Source organism: Notothenia rossii (genome assembly GCF_949606895.1).
Source record: "Notothenia rossii genome assembly, chromosome: 4".
Taxonomy (NCBI): Eukaryota; Metazoa; Chordata; class Actinopteri; order Perciformes; family Nototheniidae; genus Notothenia; species Notothenia rossii.
In genome coordinates this window covers 36888052-36908111 of record NC_136902.1, presented here as the reverse complement: position 1 = coordinate 36908111, position 20060 = coordinate 36888052, and the positions used below count along the sequence as shown (strand labels likewise).

Below are 20060 nucleotides of genomic sequence, written 5' to 3'. Positions count from 1 at the left end.
AAGCCGAGCAGTCACAGAAACATCTGAGGCCACACACCACCAGGCTGCACTTTTGCTTTGCATGACCTACATTCACCGTGTTAGAGGAATTAAGTGTTTGTTGCAGATGCCTTTTTGTGACTGACAAGCAGGCACAGAGTCTCGTCTCCTTCTACTTCTGTGCCCTGCGGTTCCCCTCAGCTGAGTAAGCTATTGTTCTGTTAAGTGAAGAGATGAAAGAAGGAACTTGAGAGGAAAAACTTGCAAAGCACAGAGAAATCACACGAAGCAAGTCACTTTCCTGCAGGGTAAACTCAATTGACTTTATTATAACAATGTGACGAAGCGCTCATCTCGACAACTGGAGATGGGGAGGATGACAAAGCACTGACACTCCTCTCGATCAATCCCAAGAGGCATAAGTGTCACTGTCAGCAGGCGGCAGGCTGCGGCGCTCTTTGTCAGGATGTCAGATGGGAAACATGTTTGAGTAGGCTGATGAGAGATCTGCCGGTCGGCCTGTTTTAAGGAGGCGTTCTCTCCATGGTTTGGTTAACGTGCCAGATCGACTCAAAGCTGACACTGGCAGGCCGATTCTCACCTTTTATCTTCATTTCTGCTGCTTTATTGTTATGAAAACAGACAATGGGCGAACACTAAACAAAGGAGAGATGACGGATGGCAAATGTTTCCTCAAGAGAGATGGAGAAACATCTCCAATTCTAATGGGACAGGAGAGGGCGGCTGGGGGTCAATATGGGGTGAAGGCCCGCAGAGATAAAGACAAAGTGTGTGTGGAGGAGGAGGAGAGAAGGGGGAGATTTAGGGGTTATTTGCACCGTCACGGTCTAATCTAATTTCCATAAATGAATCGGGGACGCGTGCCCTACTGTGTTTGCTGGCAGCTGCTGTCCTGCTACATGTCTGCAAGGAAGTCGCTTCATAATTTCGTTTTTTTTCCTGGAGAGGAAAATGCATTTAATCTTCTGTAAGGCGGCTCTGGATGTATTTCTGGAAAATATGTCGCTCACCAATCATGTTTTTGTTTCTTTGCTTCAGATGCTTTTCCAGAAATGGAATCTGAAAGCCAACTGTTCCGTCACAATGTGGCTGGGTAATGAAATTGACAGACAATGGCTATCACAAGAAGTTGGAGCTCTTATTGCCACATTTGTGTGAACCATTATGCTTTCATATAGAAACCAGGACAGGCAATAAGCTTTGAGGAAGTATCATTTGTTCCTTAATGACCAAACAATAACATTTGATGTCTCAACTATCCAGAAAAGGTTGGAAAAGTGATTTGTGGATAGTTGAACCAATTACATATAGTTCCACTTAACTGAAGTCGTTAAAATAAAGAAAAAGAGATGTTATTATAGTTAACAATTATTCATAAATAAGTGTTTTTTCCTGTTCATAATTCTGAGTTATTACAGCACTGTTGACACACAGCTTAAATGCTTGTAATTGTGCGTTGTGCATGCTTGATGCCACTGTCAGAGGTTAAAAACAAATGCAGATGTTCCAGTGAAATACGGCCTGGACCAGTTTCAGCAAGATGAACGCTTGGCTTTGTTTCAGTTGCAACTGAAAAACGCTCATTGGTTTGTTTTTTTATTTCACAATGCTTTCATTGTCAAAAGGCGTAGAGGAGAGAAGAAGAGTAGATTTCCTCTCCCACCCACAATGTTGGTCTGCTGCTGCTCTCTAGTGTACATGCATGGTATGTCCCAATAAACATTCCCATTCCCCTTCCATGAGGGATAGTCGGTTAAGAAGATGGGTTGAATTTGAATCGTTTTCTAATTTCACAAACAATTTACGCTTCCATCCAATGATCTGTATATGTACCTCCAAATAAGACAATATATCACAAGTCATTAAGAAATAGTGAGTGAGATCAATATATAAATAAATATAAACATTAATAGCAGGGCCGGCCCTAGACTTTTGGGGGCCCTAAGTGAGCTTTCCCCTCACTCTAGCGCGTTCTCACTACACACAATACGGAACCAACTTTTGTCTTATGATGTTAGCATAAGCACACATTTTGTATAAATAAGCATGTAAACACCGTGGACCTAACCTGCTCTAGGGGGGTCCAGGGGCATGGTCCCCCGGGAAGATTTTTTTTTAAATATTGAAGTTAAAAGCATCAATCTGGTGCACTTTGAGAGCAAAATTAAGAGATCTATGGATACATCTCTCAACACTGAAACAAAACTGTAAACAGATTTTTCTTTATGGATATTTTACAAATCACTCCCCTTTTAAACTGTATTCTTGTTTTGTCATGTAGTATTTCATAACTGTTTTTCATTTATTCTCTCTGGCTGTCCATCTGATAATGTTGACATAGAAACTAGCTATCAATAGGAATATCATTCAGAAGAATTATAATTTCATGCAAAAATCTGTCACAAAAAGAGGTTGCACATTTAAATTCAGGTGTTGTTATGGCAACGTCAGTGGTCAAACATTTACTGCTGCAAATATGTTCAAACATGCTGTCAACATGTAAAACAGTGGCAACTATGCCACCATTTCAGCTGACTTTTTCTCAGAAATACTGTCACATAATATCGATATATTTCAGTGCTAGGTTGATGCTTAGCTAAGCTAACTATGAAACACTTTAACTGACAGGACTCAGGATCAACTATGTACTGTAAGGTAGCTTCTAGCTTCATGTCAACAGTAAGTCAACATTTTCCAAAAAGCTTTCTTTTAAATCACCAGGTAACGCTAAAAAACATAACATTTAGATTGTATGACAAAGTTTTTATTTAATATATCCGGCTAGCTATAGCTACTTGCTAATGGTTTAGCCTACCCCCGCGATTCAAAGTAACGTCAACGTAGCTGTAATTTATGCTTTGCTTACATGTTCGCATAGCTTGGAAGTTTCCTGACATTTACATAACTTGTTTACCTAGCTCAAGTGGTCTCTCTGGGGTTGTTGTGTGAGCCACCACTTGAGAATTGTCGTCTTTTTTAAAAACAAATGTTCTTATGTCCATCTTCAAAAACTCTGAGTCCGACTGACAGCTCATTTTAAACATTGTCACAGCTCACAGGATAGGTACCTGCAGTGGCGAGCCTGACTTTTATACCTAGGCCCTCTGAGCTCTTATTTCGTAAAAAATATGTATTGAAGTCAATGGAGAGAGAAAGATTATCTTTCGATCCCGTTTGAATTGTGCCACGAATTACACATATGATGTTTGTCAATTTAACAGATAATTTTGCCAGTCAAAAAAAAAAAAAAGTTTCATAAATCTGTGAATTTAACACATTTTTTTGTGTGAAACGCTCAATGAACTACCTCTCCCGTCTTGCACCACACACCAAGACGGCCGTCACGTTGGCACAATTCACTTTTTTCTTTCAGAATGAGGTGAAAAGTTTTAAAAGAGGTGAAAATCACTCCAAGTCTGGGCATGTTGAGAGCTGTACATACACAAAAGGGGAGTTAGTCGGTTCCGTAAGACCCAGCATGCGGGACTGGGATTCTGGGATTTGTAGTCTTTCTAATTGCGTATTTTTCATAGTCTTATATTTCAACAGTTTTACGACAAACTGTGACTTTTTTGACATGGAAATTATTTTTTAAAATTGAGAAACATCATATGTGTAATTCGTGGCACAATTCAAACGGGATCGAAATATAATCTTTCTCTCTCCATTGACTTCAATGCATAATTTTTCAGAAATAAGGTCCCATGGGGCGGAAGTAGATGGGCGTGACTTCATTTAACCCTTCACATTCTAACAGAAACTGAATAGGCAGATTCGAAGGATTTATTTCTTTGGAAATGTTATTTTAAATACAATTAAATCAAGTTATTTTGGTAAAACTAATGAAAAATATAACTAAAAACATATTTTTAAAAAATATTTCTTTTTAATGTTTTTAAATATTATTTTGTAGAATACCTTAGGCCTAGAGGGCCCTGATGGCTCGCCACTGGGACCTGTCAGCCAATAAGACAGATGTGTTGCATTAACTGAACACGGGAAATTACAATCCTGCCGTCCTCTCATGGTGAGGTTCAGGTAAAGCACGGTTAATATATTATATGATTGACTCAATAATATAATACATGCCTTTGAGAGTAGGCAATCTAGGCATATTAACACAGTTAATGAAAAATACTTATGCAGGCAACGGTGTACTGAGATAAAAAAACTAAATCATTTTTTTTTCTTTCATTTTTTGCTAGGGGGCCCTTAGTGACTGCGGGGCCCTAAGCAGCCCCTTATGTCGCTTAATGATTCGGGCCGGCTCTGATTAATAGTATAGAGGAACGCTTTCCAACTAAAAAACCCATATTGGTTAAAAAGATATGGACCTGATACCTCACAAAATACCTGGAACATCAAGGAAAATAGGAAATAGTAATTCAATTAAATAATTAAACATTATACGAGGGAAGACCTGTGGGCAAGCTGTAAACATTGGGAACATTCAAAATGTAACATTTTGTAAATTGTATTCATATCTGAAAGAACCTTTTGTGGCACCACAAACTGTGGAAGGTTTGGGGACCACTTCATCTGGGCCCAACATTCAAGGGTTCTGGAGGAGTTTTCAAGAAGAAACTTACCAAATGATCAAGCGTAAGTCCCCTTTATTGTTCATTTGGTCAAGATCTTAACCTAAAGACATACTGTATATGGCACAGATCAGATGATGCGGAACATGTGATTGATTGTATGAATCAATAAAAGATGACTGGATTGAAAGTATGCAAAACCATCAACTAGCTCAGCAGTTACGGAGATTGAAACAGGTTTACATAATGGAACAACAAACGAGTCTGCAACCTAAAATAGATACTTTTTATACAAATATGAATATATATACAAGATATGCTCAGCAGTTACGGGGTGTTTCTCAATCTCCAGTACGCTTGCTTGGTAGCACATGTCTTCCGAGTCACTTGCTTCAGAAGCGAGGCAAGAATACTTCCTGGCATTCGGAAAACGAAGAGTGGAACAGGCTAGCAAGTGTGCAGGTGTGCATCATAAGAGAGGCCCCGCCTTACATTTTCCGCCACAGATTTGGGGAAATTGGTCCGTGCGCAAAGCATTGTGGGGATTTTAAGACCGCAGAGTCTACAGCTGAAGTCGAATAGTCCATTTAGCTTAGGAACCTTCCTAACGGAGTGAAATGACCCGGAAGTCCCTCAGTGGCAGCCATGACAAGTGCCGTTCGAATTCTCTAGATCAGGGGTTTTCAAAGTGTGGGAAGGTGAGCCTCCCCTCAGAGAACATAAGAACAGCCGCGCCCCCCTCCCAATTATTATTGCTATTATTATTATTGTTGCTATAATGCAGGGGCATTCAACTGCATTTCAAAGAGGTCCAGTAAGAGAAAATGTCATTAAATGCTGTTTTCGCTGTCTACCTTTCTCTTTTTTGAGCACGCCGTTTGAAATTACTCCGACTGTTTCTCTCTTCTTGTCTTGTCTCTGTGTGTGTATTTGAATCTAATCTTGCTGAGTCCCAGTCTTCTCTGATGTTACACTGCAACCTGCCTGTGAGACAGAGTCCAACCACACACTCTGTCTGTCCAACACATGTCCTACAATCAACCCGGTATCACGGCAAGGCGTGAACATGTGACGATTTACCATGCTGAGAGACGTGAAGATGTCACGATTTCGTACCTTCAAACGGGACAGTTACACGGTATTGTTAACCCATGTTAACCAGTGGAGAAATAATCGGAAATGCCAAGCAAATGCTACCCAGACGTAATGATTTATTTTGTAATAGTCACACTCGGTTACGCCGATTTTCTTGTTGCCCCAGCTGGTCGACACCTCTTTTAGCAGAAACAAAGGCTACATTAATGTATTAAATCGATGTTAATCCATGCGTGTGGATGTGGAATTAACGGACGTGACGTTGTGCGATTGAGTTGCCAGGCAACAGCTTCGGTTCATGTTAATTTACAAACTCTTCAACTACAACCGTAGTTATATTTAAAAACATGTCAGAAGGCCTAACAAAATACTTTAATGCAAATTAAAATGTAAATGTGAAGGAATGTGTGTATAAAAAAACACATCGGTCATAAACGAAACCGGAAACAGATGTAGGCAAGATCCTCAGCTAAATAATTGGATGGTTTAGCCGCAATGCATGCTGGGATTTGGTGTTTATGTGATGTGAAATCTGAAAACGTTTTTTAAAAATAAAGTAATACTTTATTCCGAGTGTGCTTGCTTTTCTATTTGAAAGTCATCACATAACGGCATTGTAATACACGGTTCGGCTGCATTAAATATTACATATCTGCCGTAATTCTATATTTATAGAGCCCTGCTGAGAAGACTTAGACAAACAGGAGAACTGCCGCGAAAACTGAAAACGTGACGTGGATCATAAATATATAAGCAATTAAACAACATCTTACATTTCTTTTCACACAATACGTCTCTTTGCAGGATCAACACTAATTCGGCTGACTTTTATATTTGATCCAATTGGTAGATAGGCTGTATTTAAACCATAACGGTGCAGAGCTGATAGAAAGGGACACCTGGTGTCTGAAGAACTTTATTGAATTTTATTATTTTATTATTAGATATTAATAGGAGGATGTGCAAAACAGACAAACTAATAAGGCTTAATTTAAACCTGAGACCTGATTTTTGGATTATCCGACCGCAACCTACACATGCGCAGCCTCGAATTTATCCAAACGAAGTATGCCGGGCTCGGTAGAATTCCAAGTATGCTGGACATTGGAACAGTACTTCGGCGGCACTCGATGACGTAGTATGCTTGAAATAATGGCTCTGGAGCAGCTTCACTTGAGATTGAGAAACACCCAGGGACTAACTTAAGAGAGAAATGTTCCTCACGTTTTGATCTAAAACTGAATTGAGTGAATACAGGACTTATTTCTGTTCAGTGGCCAGATACACAACTTTGAAATGAACAATAGGCCTACTGTAGCTGTGTGTCTTCTAAGTGTGTCAAAAGGCCACTGTCCTTTTGCCCATGAGGCTAAACACAGATCCAACAGCTTTATATTCAGGATAAAGTCAAATGAGACAAGTTTTAGCTTCAAAATGTGCTGAATCATCGCATTTGATTAATAGATGGCAATGGCTAATTACAGCATTCCACAGTTTTTATTTAAACTGCTTCTCATAAAACACTTCACTGTCAAAAACTTCTGCTACTTTTCTTTCAGAAGTAAAAACTAGCAATGGGCTAGAAGAAGACACTTTTGGATATTTTTCTACATTACATTTCATTTAGCTGACGCTTTTATCCAAAGCGACTTACAATAAGTGCATTCGACCAAGAAGATACAAACTTTGAAGAGAACAGAATCATATAAGTACATCAGGTTTCATAGAGCCAAAACATTTCAAGTGCTACTCAACTGGCTTTAGATAAGCCAATCCTTTATTAGTATATAAGTGCTTTGTTAGTAATTCTATCGCCCGAAGTGGAGTCTAAAGAGATGAGTTTTCAGTCTCCCCCGGAAGATGTGCAAGCTATCTGCTGTCCTTATTTCAATGGGGAGCTCATTCCACCATTTTGGAGCCAGGATAGCAAACCCACGTGTTTTTGCTGATGGGAACTTGGGTCCCCCTCGCAGTGCGGGTCCAGCGAGCTGTTTGGCTGATGCAGAGCGGAGTGCACGTGCTGGGGTGTACAGTTTAACCCTGTCCTGGATGTAGGAAGGGCCAGATCCATTCGCAGCATGGTACGCAAGTACCATTGTCTTGAAGTGGATTCTAGCAGTTACTGGAAGCCAGTGAAGGGAGCGGAGGAGCAGGGTGGTGTGGGAGAATTTAGGAAGGTTGAAGACCAGACGAGCCGCTGCATTCTGAATGAGCTGCAGAGGTCGGATGGCACATGCAGGTAGACCAGCCAGGAGGGAGTTGCAGTAGTCTAGGCATGAGATGACCTATCCGAGAATAGATCTCTCGGAAACACTTTGAATAGGAAGTTAACCTTCATGAAGGCAGCATTTATTGCAGAGATGTTGGACTACGATGGACTAAACTATGTGTACAAATAGACTTGCAACTGAGTGTATCTTTGTATGTAAAATCAGATCCTGCAGGGTAACTTATAGCTGTGAGGTAAATGTGGTTACTGATACTGTCCAGTGCTGCGGTTCAACACTACAGCTAAGATTATAAACTGGGTGATCATTTATAAGCCTGTTTATAATAAATGACATTGTTCCTCTGAAAGTACTTTGGAGTGTGCTGGTGGAAAACATACAACACAATGACACTAAGGCACCTGACTCACTGACTGATATCACACTGCAGCTGTGGGCTGCCTCACTGCCCTCTGCATACCAAATCATAACACAAGGGAGAGAACAATGGTTCTTTTGATACTACTTGAATCTTTCAAACTCACAAAACAACATATCTAAGAGTTTGCGATATTTAGAGTTCTGAAGAGTTGCTGAATTAAGTTCAAGCACATCAGAAATGTCAAGTTATAAAGTAGTAAAATGACTTGTTATGGATGTGTTTCTCTGTAAATAGTTACATCAAGGCTTATTGTACATCTTCTTGCTACTTAGGATGTGTTTTGTGTTATATCGGGGATGTCATACTCATTTGAGATGATTGGCCACATAGAGTACAGCTCAATTTGATCTCAAATTTGATCTTGGCCGGACCAATCGAAATGTGCACAACTACCTACCAACACTTGCAAATGTTCCCCTTTTTGAAATGTAAAGCAGTAAAAGTACATTCTGAAAGGGTTAATGAGGCCATTTGCAAATCAGATGAACAGCCTGAGATATCTTTAGAGACGATATGTTGCACTTTTTCCACATTCACTACATTTGAGCAGTTCAGCATCATCTGTAATGTCCGTGTGCTCAACATCTGCAAGCCAAATGCAACAAATGACTTTGTACTATATTTGGCTGTCCCAAGCTTCAATGAGATCTACACGTCCTTTCCAGGCACATGGTTTCTGCAGCCTTCTGAATGCATGTCTTCTCAAACTGACCCTCAGGGTTTGGCTTTGATGCTGATGCTATACCATGAGCAACAAGGCAATCATGTAGCTAGCCTTCACTTAAAGCTTAAACTTAAATCAACTTCTTGCTATATGTTTCCACAATGAGTCCGATAGTAGATCTCATTTTCTTTCTTTGAGAACTGAATGAGGCTGTGATATCACAAAGCACACTGGCTTGATTGATCCATTTGTCATTGCCAACCAGAGAATATTGATCCTATGTGTAAGCCTGTACACTAGCATGCATGGCCCAAAGAAGTGGATTCAGCATAGGGTCTACTACTCTTATTAGGAGAATTCAACCACCAGATAGAAATATCAATGCATTTTGTTGCGCCTTGTGTTTGGCGCTCCTGTGTGTTTTGGAAAGTTCTCAGAGCCAAGCAGTGCAGGGTTACCTAGAATAAGTCTGTCCTTACTCGACCCCGAGCCTCTCCCCCCCTCTCTGCAGCTGCTCTGTGTGTGAACACACACCACACACAGGCTGCTGGGTCACTGCCAGCAGCTGTAATCTTGACCTACTGCCAACTTGCACTAGTTAGTTGGGGTAAAATATCTCTTCATGTGTCCGCCTTTCTTTTTCTCTTTCCTCAAACCTCTGTCTTTCTCTCTCACATGTGCACACTCTGCCATGCATTTCCCACCCACTGTAAAATGAAGTCTCCTCCGTGTCCTAAAGTAACCTCTCTCAAAACGAGCCTTTGTCTGTGTCTGCACAGGAGCAGTGAAGACAGTGAGAATGAAGAGGGAAATAAGATTCCAATCTATTTAGATCTGCAGCTAAACCCAAACCCACTTTCTCTTTCCTATCAGATGCTTTTCCAGATTATTTACTTGTACTGGTCCGGTCTCCCTCCCTCTCCCTCCCTCTCCCTCCCTCTCCCTCTCCTCTCCCTCTCCTCTCCCTCCCATCCAGCCTCTCTCCCGCCCACTAGTTGCTTTCTGCTGAGTGTTGGTGGCGATAAAAAGAGCAAAGAGGAGACGGGAGACGGCCTAAACCAAACTTTTTTCTGTCGTTGCACTTTGGTTGTTGCATCTTCTAACCGTGCACTTTCACTCTCAAACGACAACCGTGAGTATCTGGACTGTGGCTTTGCAGAATCAAATAAACAGACAATAATGTATTTGGGCAATGTGTAGAGGGGATGAGAATCGCCCGTCTACGCACAGCTAGGGACAGTGGCGGACGTGCAGGAAACCATGACAGAGATCTGGCTGAAGATTAGTTGAACTGCACAAATATACAGCAGCTGTGTTGAGATAGGAAAATATGCTTTCTCAACAGTGTGTGGGGTTATATTTATTCTAGAAGCAAAGCAATATGTGGAGCTTCGAGAGATTGTTCCAAGAATGACATGCCCTTTTGGATAAAAGACAGTTTTCCTACTTAACATTGCAAACATTTTGTGAAATATGTTAGTCAAACACATTGAATGTTTCAGAGAGACGCCCGAAGGTCAGTTCGGACTCTAAAATCATGCCAATTTCCGTAATATTCACTTACTGTGTGTGTTTGTGATAAGCCACAGAACAACAGTTGAAAGGACAAGCGCAGAGCAAAATGAGGGAGGCTGCTACTTTGATAGAAACTTCAGTCACAGTCTGAACATAAACTCTCCAGAATCAATGCATGGTTAAAGCTCGGTCTTACGCCACAAAATCCTTTGCTGCACCGACAACAAAATGTATCTTGTACATTCACGAGGGGCACAATTTTTATTTTATATCTTAATGTGCTTAATGTAACGCTCATGCAAGTATCCATCCTTATAAAACCACCTGGTGACTATCAGAGTGACATAGAGCCATGCCTTTATCAATGGAGCATCTACAATACAACTTATGTATCATATGTTCCTAAACAACCCAATACCACTTTTCCTGTCAGATACCTGATCTGTCAATAATGATAACAATATAATACATTATATAAGCTATTAGTTTGTAATGCTTCCCTTTACTTTATGAAATAGTCTAACATCATGCAGAAACTGTGAAACTATTAACTTTCTCTCCCAAAGAAAGAAAGACCTAGCCCACAACATGACATAGCTATGCAATACTACTGTGTCTTAGTTTATTTCAACATTTGGTAGTGCAAATGTCTAAGTCTAAGTGTTTAGAATAACAAAGGAATTATAATTCAAGTGCTAAATACCCAACACTTGTTTGCTAACAGATAGTTTATGATATCAGATATGCATACCTCTTTATATTGTCATGTGATCATATCTGAACAGTGTTGATCCTGCTAGGCTCCACGTGTAGCGGGTGCCTTTAAAACGTGATTTTCACTTGAGTGGGTGGGTTTTAATTGCATTGTATGATACACTGCAGTATATTTAGCAGTAAAAGATAATGAGGTGTCCAGACAAAGAAGGGCTTTGGCATTCATCCAGAATACCTTAATAAAGCACTCCATGAGATGTCCTGATGCGTCGCTGTGAATAACACCTCACAGACAGACATGCCTTACCACTGATGGCTTTTCAAAGAGAATGGCTGATTCAAAGCTCACACTACTGCAACATAAAGCATAATGGGCCATTTAGAACATGTAAATGAGTGTGAAAGTGTGCTTAGCCTGTACAATAGTTCAGAAATAACTCTCTTAATGAACTGTTGGATGGGTTATTGCCGCCTTTAAGTGCTCTTCCGAGAGTCATAAATACAGCGTGCATTTCAGTGCTTTTGTCCTGCTAACATTTGATGTACAGTAGCCACAAAATAATACTGTAGGTGGACTTGGCATTTACTGTCCAGGCATAATTACTGTAGTTAAGTATACTGTAGGTCAAAGAGACTGGAAAAATATACAAAATTAGCAGATTCAGAACTTTAAAATCCAGCACTTGGAATTTGATTTGAAATAATGGCTACATTACAAAAATGGCAAGGTCCTTACAAGGGTTCCTTGTCATGAGAAAGAAAATCAAGCATCACTTTTACTTTTTATAATGATTTCTGACGACACCTGAAGGCAGCATAGTGCTGCACCATTTACAGCAGCTGACTTTAATTACCTTATTGGTGTTCAAAGATATATTTTATGAAGAAAAAAAACATCTTCCACACCATCTTAGATAAATGTATATATTTGTTTTGTCTTTGGTCAAAACAAGACAATAAATACTGATAAGATAACTAGCCACAGACGTTTCAAAGCAATGCCTGTGTTCCAATTTAAACTTGTATTTAACTGACCTGTTTCCAGATGCTCCATCTGACTGCAGGGCACGTGGGAAGCCTGGTGGCCAGGCGCGCGACTGTTGCCTTGACTACCAACAGCGCAAGGATGGCTAGCCATGGTCACGGTAATATGTCACCCATGTGTTTTTATAACTTGGCCCGTTGGCCGGAAAGCAAAAAAGGTATTTTTTGGATAAACTGTGAACAAATGAGGTGGTGATCAATACATTTAACCTGTTAAGCCCTGAGCCTGTTTTTCAGGTCTCAGGCTCGAAAATGACATTCCCAGAACAAATGGCCATATCTTAATGAATAATCTTTATTCTCAAAGCAAGGTTACATCTGTGAGTTGGATGTAGAAGTGTCAGAATCAATATAGATGTTTTTATTTTAAATTAAATACAGATTGAACATAGTAAAAAATGTTTAATTATAGTGTCCGTCCAAAAGAAAACGTTACTTATAGTGAAAACCACCCTTGAATGATGGGATGGTAGACTAAAAGCTTTATGAATACAAACTATAACATATAATAAGTACCCTGTATCAAGATTAATGCAAACAAGTGAAATTTGACCTTTTTAGAGAGGTTTAGCAAAAATAAAACACTTCTGGGGTCATTTGGGTGCATTTTCCATTTCTCTGGCCCCCCTTGTTCGATTTTGATGATTGACATCTCTTTTTAACCGTTAGCTTCCAATAGAATCGAGGGGAAGTTCCTAAAATCTATCTAAACATTACCCATTGGGGAGCTAGAATGCCCCTGAACCGGAAGCTGCAATACACTCTGGTGGCTACCATTAGCAGCTAATTTAAAATCTCCGATTTTTACATAAAAATTGAATTATGGATTATCAATACTTTTTTCAAAGTGACAAACACATTGGATTAACCTATGGATTAACCTTCAGCAGCGTTTTTATTGTTTTAATGCCATTGAACACGACTTTTGATCAGATTGACAGCTAAGGTGAGACGATCTCCCGTGTTTGCTCCGTAATGCTACGTGTTGTGATGTCTGTGTTTGCTTCCCCTGTCGCGAGTTCTGATCGCTCAGTGATGATACTAATACCCCTAGAATCTGTGGAATCTCAGCTTTAATCGGATATCTTGTATGTGCAGTTACGATAAGTAATAAGGTTATTTTTACCTTGAGTTATTTGCTAAGTGCGTCAGCATTTTTTCGCTCAGGGGTCATTTAGACGCTTCTTATAAGACTTTTGTTTTGTCAGTTAGCTGAATTTCTTCCCGTTAATCTGGTATGACACATTAATAGGTTTTTAAATATTAAGAAGCCCTGAGACACAGTGTCGTGGAAAAAAACCCTGCAGCCCCCTCTACCGGGGGCTCTCTTGCTAAACAGGTTAATTATTTTCAGTGTCAAACAGAATTGCTAAACTACAGAAACAGAGAACATTACACAGGAAATTAGAAACATGAAACATTGCAGTTCACATAACATACCGGTAGATTAATGCATAAACAAATGTTTTGTTAGCATTCAGTTAGCATAACATTAGCTATCTTACCTATGGTTGTAAAGTCTCTTTGGTCCCATGGACCAAATATGTATAATTGTTTGTATTTCACTAACAACATTGATGGTCTTTTAAATCCCTAAGTACAGGTGTCGTTAATTAGCTTTATTTAGTCAAATAACGTTCCCCTGCCTCTGTTAAGAACATATTTTTCCGAGGGCATTTATAATTCCCCGCTGTCCCAGAATGCACTGCGTTCGGCCATATATGCCATACATAGACTTTTAATGATGAAAAGTACATTAACTTAAGTCCTGTTGGCCTACTTACAATTGCGATGTATACACTTGAGTCATCTCTTTTATGCCACTTCATACTTGTGTGTCACTTCATTTCATAGGGAATGTTCAACCTTTTTAAATTAAAGCCTACTTGACAGCGTTAACTTGTTAATTTGCCTGAGTTAAGCCTTTAAGCTAACCTACTAAGATTTTTGCGTACACAATATACAGAGTTTAAATATGATGTCTTGTCCTAAATTAAACAATCAAACAGTCAAGTGAAATATTAATTGTCATACAGGACTGTCTCAGAAAATTTGAATATTGTGATAAAGTTCTTTATTTTCTGTAATGCAATTAAAAAAACAAAAATGTCATACATTCTGGATTCATTACAAATCAACTGAAATATTGCAAGCCTTTTATTATTTTAATATTGCTGATTATGGCATACAGCTTAAGAAAACTCAAAAATCCTATCTCAAAAAATTAGAATAGTTCCTCAGACCAAGTAAAAAAAAAAGATTTATAACAGCAAAACACAATCAAACATTTGAAAATGTCCATTAATGCACTCAGTACTTGGTTGGGAATCCTTTTGCACGGATTACTGCATCAATGCGGCGTGGCATGGAGGCAATCAGCCTGTGGCATTGCTGAGGTGTTATGGATGCCCAGGATGCTTCAATAGCGGCCTTTAGCTCATTAGCATTGTTGGGTCTGGTGTCTTTCAGCTTCTTCTTCACAATACCCCACATATTCTCTATGGGGTTCAGGTCAGGGGAATTTGCAGGCCAATCGAGGACAGTAATGCCATGGTCAGTACACCAGTTACTGGTGGTTTTGGCACTGTGGGCAGGTGCCAGATCATGCTGGAAAATGAATTCCTCATCTCCATAGAGCTTTTCAGCAGACGGAAGCATGTAGTGCTCTAAAATCTCTTGGTACACAGCTGCATTTACTCTGGGCTTGATGAAACACAGTGGACCAACACCAGCAGCTGACATGGCTCCCCAAACCATCGCTGACTGTGGGAACTTCACACTGGATTTCAAGCAACTTGGATTTTGCTCCTCTCCAGCCTTTCTCCAGACTCTGGCGCCTTGACTTCCAAATGAAATACAAAACTTGCTTTCGTCTGAAAAGAGGACTTTGGACCACTGTGCAACTGTCCAGTGCTTCTTTTCCTTAGCCCAAGTCAGACGCCTCTTCCGTTGTCTTGAGTTCAGAAGTGGCTTGACCATGGGAATACGGCTATTGTAGCCCATTTCCCGGACACGTCTGTGAACAGTGACTTTTGATACCTGGACTCCAGCTTCAGTCCACTGTCTTTGAAGCTCCCCCAAATTCTGGAAGCGACTCTTCTTCACAATGCTGTTAAGGCTGCGGTCATCTCTCTTGGTTGTGCAGCGTTTCCTGCCACATTTCCCCCTTCCAACAGACTTTTTGTGGATGTGCTTTGAAACTGCACTCTGTGAACAGCTTGCTCTTTGAGAAATTTCTTTTTGTGTCTTACCCTCCTGATGGAGGGTGTCAATGACGGTCCTCTGGACAGCAGTCAGATCAGCAGTCTTCCCCATACTTGTGATTTAGTTTACTGAACCAAGCTGAGTGTTTTTCAAGGCTCAGGAAACCCTTGCAGGTGTTTCGAGTTAATTAGACGATTCAAGTGATTCGTTGAACACCCTACTAGTATACTTTTTCATGATATTCTAATATTTAGAGATAGGATATTTGAGTTTTCTTAAGCTGTATGCCATAATCAGCAATATTAAAATAATAAAAGGCTTGCAATATTTCAGTTGATTTGTAATGAATCCAGAATGTATGACATTTTTGTTTTTTTAATTGCATTACAGAAAATAAAGAACTTTATCACACTATTCTAATTTTCTGAGACAGTCCTGTATATTTTGATAGAGAAAATATTAAGAAGAATGAAAATATTCATTTGCTCCAGTCCTATGCTAAAAAGTTCAAAAAGAGCCCCCACCTGAACCTACTACAATGGTTTTAAATCAACCATTAACAAAGATTGTACAATATCTAATACAACAGTGAACATGTTCTGCATAAAATACTTAATTTTACTAATAATTTTTACTGAATTAATACTTTTAATGCTGGACTTTCATTTGAAACAGTATTTTCATAGTGTGATATTCATATTTTTACATCATTTTTCTTTAACCACTGAATACAATCACATTAAATGAATCTGGATTAACTAGTCATTCACTTTATGTAACTTCCCCCCAGTATTCAGAGGGCCTATGTACCAGATCAGGAGGCCTCAGTCTGAAGTGACTTCAAACCAGCAGATGGCACTGCTGCATCACGAAATGTACACAGATGTGTTTAAACAATATAAATGTTCTCTTGACTGTACGTTGTTGCAGCAGTTTGGTTCCACACGTGTCTCTGTCCATCCATCCAGAGGTGTCAGAGGCAGTGGACATGTCTAAGCCGATGTACTGGGACCGTCGGGAAATACCCCTTCCTGATAAACGCTACAAAGACATCCTGACCCCTGCTGACAAGAGCCTGAAGGAGAAGGAGAAGGGACCCTGGGGCCAGCTGAGCAACGAGGAGAAGCTGGCCTGTAGGTTCTTATACACGCAGGCAGAAAACACACACCACAACAAGCTTAAAACATGCTTCAAATGAATAAATACGCTCAACAAACTCTGTGCAGCATCTATGTGTGATAATTGCAATGTCTTTATTAAATAAAATGCAGTATCTTTGCTCAATTCAATACTCAGAGACCACAATTCATTTAAGGCTAAAAAAATTAAATAATCCAAGTACATTTACAGAAGTAGTCCAGTATTCAAATGTTATGCTGGATTCTACTTCTACTCCACATGGTAGTGGATTACTGTACTTTTTACTCCATCAATCTGAACTAGAGAGGAGCGAGAACAGTATCCCTGTCGAATTCAGACAGGAAGTAGAACCAGAGTTTTGCAGCCCGACGTGACATACACCACCGTCCATTCAAACTTTAGCTCCAAGTCACTAAATACATGCATTCGTGCACACAATACAGGACACAAGGAAGGATAACTTTTCTATTTCTCCTGACCTTCATCTTCCCCCCCCCCCCCACCCTGCAGTGTATCGGCTCTCCTTCTGTCAGACCTACCCAGAGATGAACCAGTCGTCATCAGAGTGGAAGACTGTGGTGGCCGGGGTGTTGTACTGCATAGGCCTGACGGGCCTGGTGATCATTTGGCAGACAGCCTACGGTAAATCTGCCTCACACTGTGAAACTCTCCTGTCTCTTATAGATTAGACAGTAATCATGCAGGAGGCTGAGAACAGACACCATTTCTGCCTGAACATCACACGCGGGGTAAACGTCTCTTGCCAGCGATCTTTTTCACAGCAGACTTTCTCACTGATCCCAGCCATCACTAACAGAATTAGTGATGGCTCTGTTCATTTAAAGTATCAGAGAGCCATACAGGTCAGGCAGTATGAACGAAACCAGAGCCCGGTAAGTGGACTTCAGGCTTTATGCGTTACACCAGCATTTGACAGGTCAGAGTGTCTGCTGTGACAAAGGGAAGCCCTGAGAGGCAAGTGAGAATAAAAGATGGTGGTGACACATTATCCTAGTCAGATCTAAACCGTTTTCTTTCCCTTTATGACTTCACAACAGGTGGAAAAGTTTTTGCTTGTATAATTGTTTTAGTTCCTGTCATGTCATCTGAAAAACAGAACGGGAAAAGTTTTGCCTGGTGAAAAAACATGTATTATCATGTCAGGATAACTGTTGTGTTTGTTGTTGTAATATGCATTTGGACCATACACTGCTTAAGTGCACCACTACCCTTCTAAATATTACAAAACATATCTTTCCAAAAACTGATAAGAACAAAATAATATACATTTCTAGCCATAGGAAGACGTGACTGTAAGGTTTTATAATTTGCCAACGAACAATATATTTACATTGTGTTTGGAGTGCATGAAGAAAGGTATACTCACATGGATTATATTCCTAAATATAACATTGGTTAGTGGAGCACTTCACCCTCTTGTGGCCCAAATTAGTATTACAACAACAACAACAACAACAACAACAACAACAACAACAACAACAGGTACAAAAAAGAAATGTAGGAAGTTAAAGTAATGAACCTTGAAATATAGCTTTAATCTGTTCTTAAGTCATACACACAGGATTGAAAACAATTGAGATTCAATATGTTGAGTGTACTGCAGAGTCCATATACATATTAATATAATATATGTTTTCTCTCTCTATTCCCTGTTTGCTTCAGTGTCCCCTCCAGCCCCCAGGAGCTTTGACGCTGAGTGGCAGGCAAAACAGGTGAAGAGGATGTTGGACATGAGGGTTAGCCCCATCGAGGGCTTCGCTGCCCAGTGGGACTATGAGAAGGGCCAGTGGAAGTAGAGAGAGCTGACCTCCATGTGTTGAAGATCTGAATGTGGCATTGATACAGTTAGAAACACTAGAAGGATAGAGCAACTCCACATATCCCGTTGGCCCCTATAGCCCTTAGTCAGGGGCCTCTTCTCGAACCACTGCAGCCTTGTATCCGTCCTATTGTGACCTTATTATAATAAAAAAAGTTCTGCCTCTGTAAAACTATTTTATTATCTGGAGCTCAACTGCTAAGCTGATTGCATTTTAGTGTCAAGGTCATCATTGTTTAAAGGGGCCCTGTTATGCAGATTTTCAGGTCCATATTTTAAGCATAACAGGGATCCTTTGGATGCAAAGCATTGCACAACAAGTCCTACTATTGAAATTGTAACCACGGGGTAGGGAGGGTTTTCACAGCTTATGATATACAGTCTTCTCAAGGCAAAACATTCACAGTACATGACAAATACAGATCATTTGCAGGGTATTTTTCAAACAAAAGATTATTATATCAACATCTATGGTATTTATTATTCAGGACTAAAGACCCTCTTCACAATTCATTTCAGTCTGTAATGAAGTCCTTTAATCAAATTAACTCATGGTTTTCATTCATATGAAGGCCAGTTGAGTCATTATCGCTAACTGCATGTTTAGCCAATGACCCACTGTTACGTGCCAGGCAGGCTGTACTTGTGTGGTTTTCCTTCCCTCCTGTGTTTTCTCTCTTCTCCCTGTCTTCTGCACAGCTAATCAGCAGCTGATCGGTATCTGCCTGTGCACCTGAGTCTGATGACTGATTGGATCCTCTCACCCTCAGCTGGCCTATCAGCAGCCAGGGCCGACCATAAAGGAGGCACCCAGGAAGTCTTCTCTCTCTCTCTCACCCTGGGCCTGTTGCTGATGAGGAGCCTGCAATTGACTGCCTTGAGTAGAAAGTCATTCTACTTATTTTGTTCTGTCTGACCTTTGAGCTCTGATTTGTCAGCAGGCAGTGCATTCACTGAGTTGAGCTCTTAGCCTGCAACCTAACCTGCTCCGGGGCAGGTTAGCCGCACAGCATAAGTTACCATGGAGATCTAGCCTGCTAAAAAGAGAACCAGCTTCGTAGGACAGGAAACCCCGAGTTTTCCCTGAAGTTAGCCGGCTAAGCGAAAATCCTGCTTCGTAGTATACCCCCCCGGTCCCCTAGACCAGGGGTCGGCAACCTTTTTGATATGAAGTGCCATTTAAACATTTTTTTTTTTCAGCGTGCCAAGGATCGAGAACGAGAGCGGGGCTGCGTTACGTGCACGGCTTCCTTCTGCAGGTAACGGGGAGACGCGCTCTGGCGGTGGTCTCGTTCAGGATCCGAAAATACAATTTAAATATTTTTGCACACTTATTCCACTTATTCCTAGTGTGCCACTGGTTACGGTGCCGCATGCCAATGCTGGCACGCGTGCCAGGGGTTGCCGACCCCTGCCCTAGACCTTAGTGGAGACGTAACACAAATGGGGGCTCGTCCGGGATCTCTATTTTCCTGAGCTAAAAAAAAAAAACATAATACAGGGGTGGCAACAATCCGCTAACCTAGTGTGTCTTAACATTAGTTACCTACGTGATGAGAAATGTACAGGGTACCCCAGACTTACCTAACCCCCCCCACCTCTCAACACACACACATTAACAAAGGTCAGACAGAACAAAATAAGTAGAAGGACTTTC

General features: G+C 40.5%; 1 protein-coding gene across 1 annotated transcript; it reads left to right on the top strand.

Annotated features, from left to right (window-relative positions):
- Positions 1 to 9919: 9919 nt before the first annotated feature.
- Positions 9920 to 18575, top strand: cox4i2 (cytochrome c oxidase subunit 4I2). The gene is made up of 5 exons (XM_079674550.1): positions 9920 to 10078; positions 12221 to 12320; positions 16392 to 16556; positions 17074 to 17205; positions 18247 to 18575. Exons 2-5 carry the CDS (start codon positions 12221 to 12223, stop codon positions 18378 to 18380), a joined length of 531 nt encoding a protein of 176 aa, XP_079530676.1. The 5' UTR covers positions 9920 to 10078; the 3' UTR covers positions 18381 to 18575.
- The last annotated feature ends 1485 nt before the right edge of the window (positions 18576 to 20060 follow it).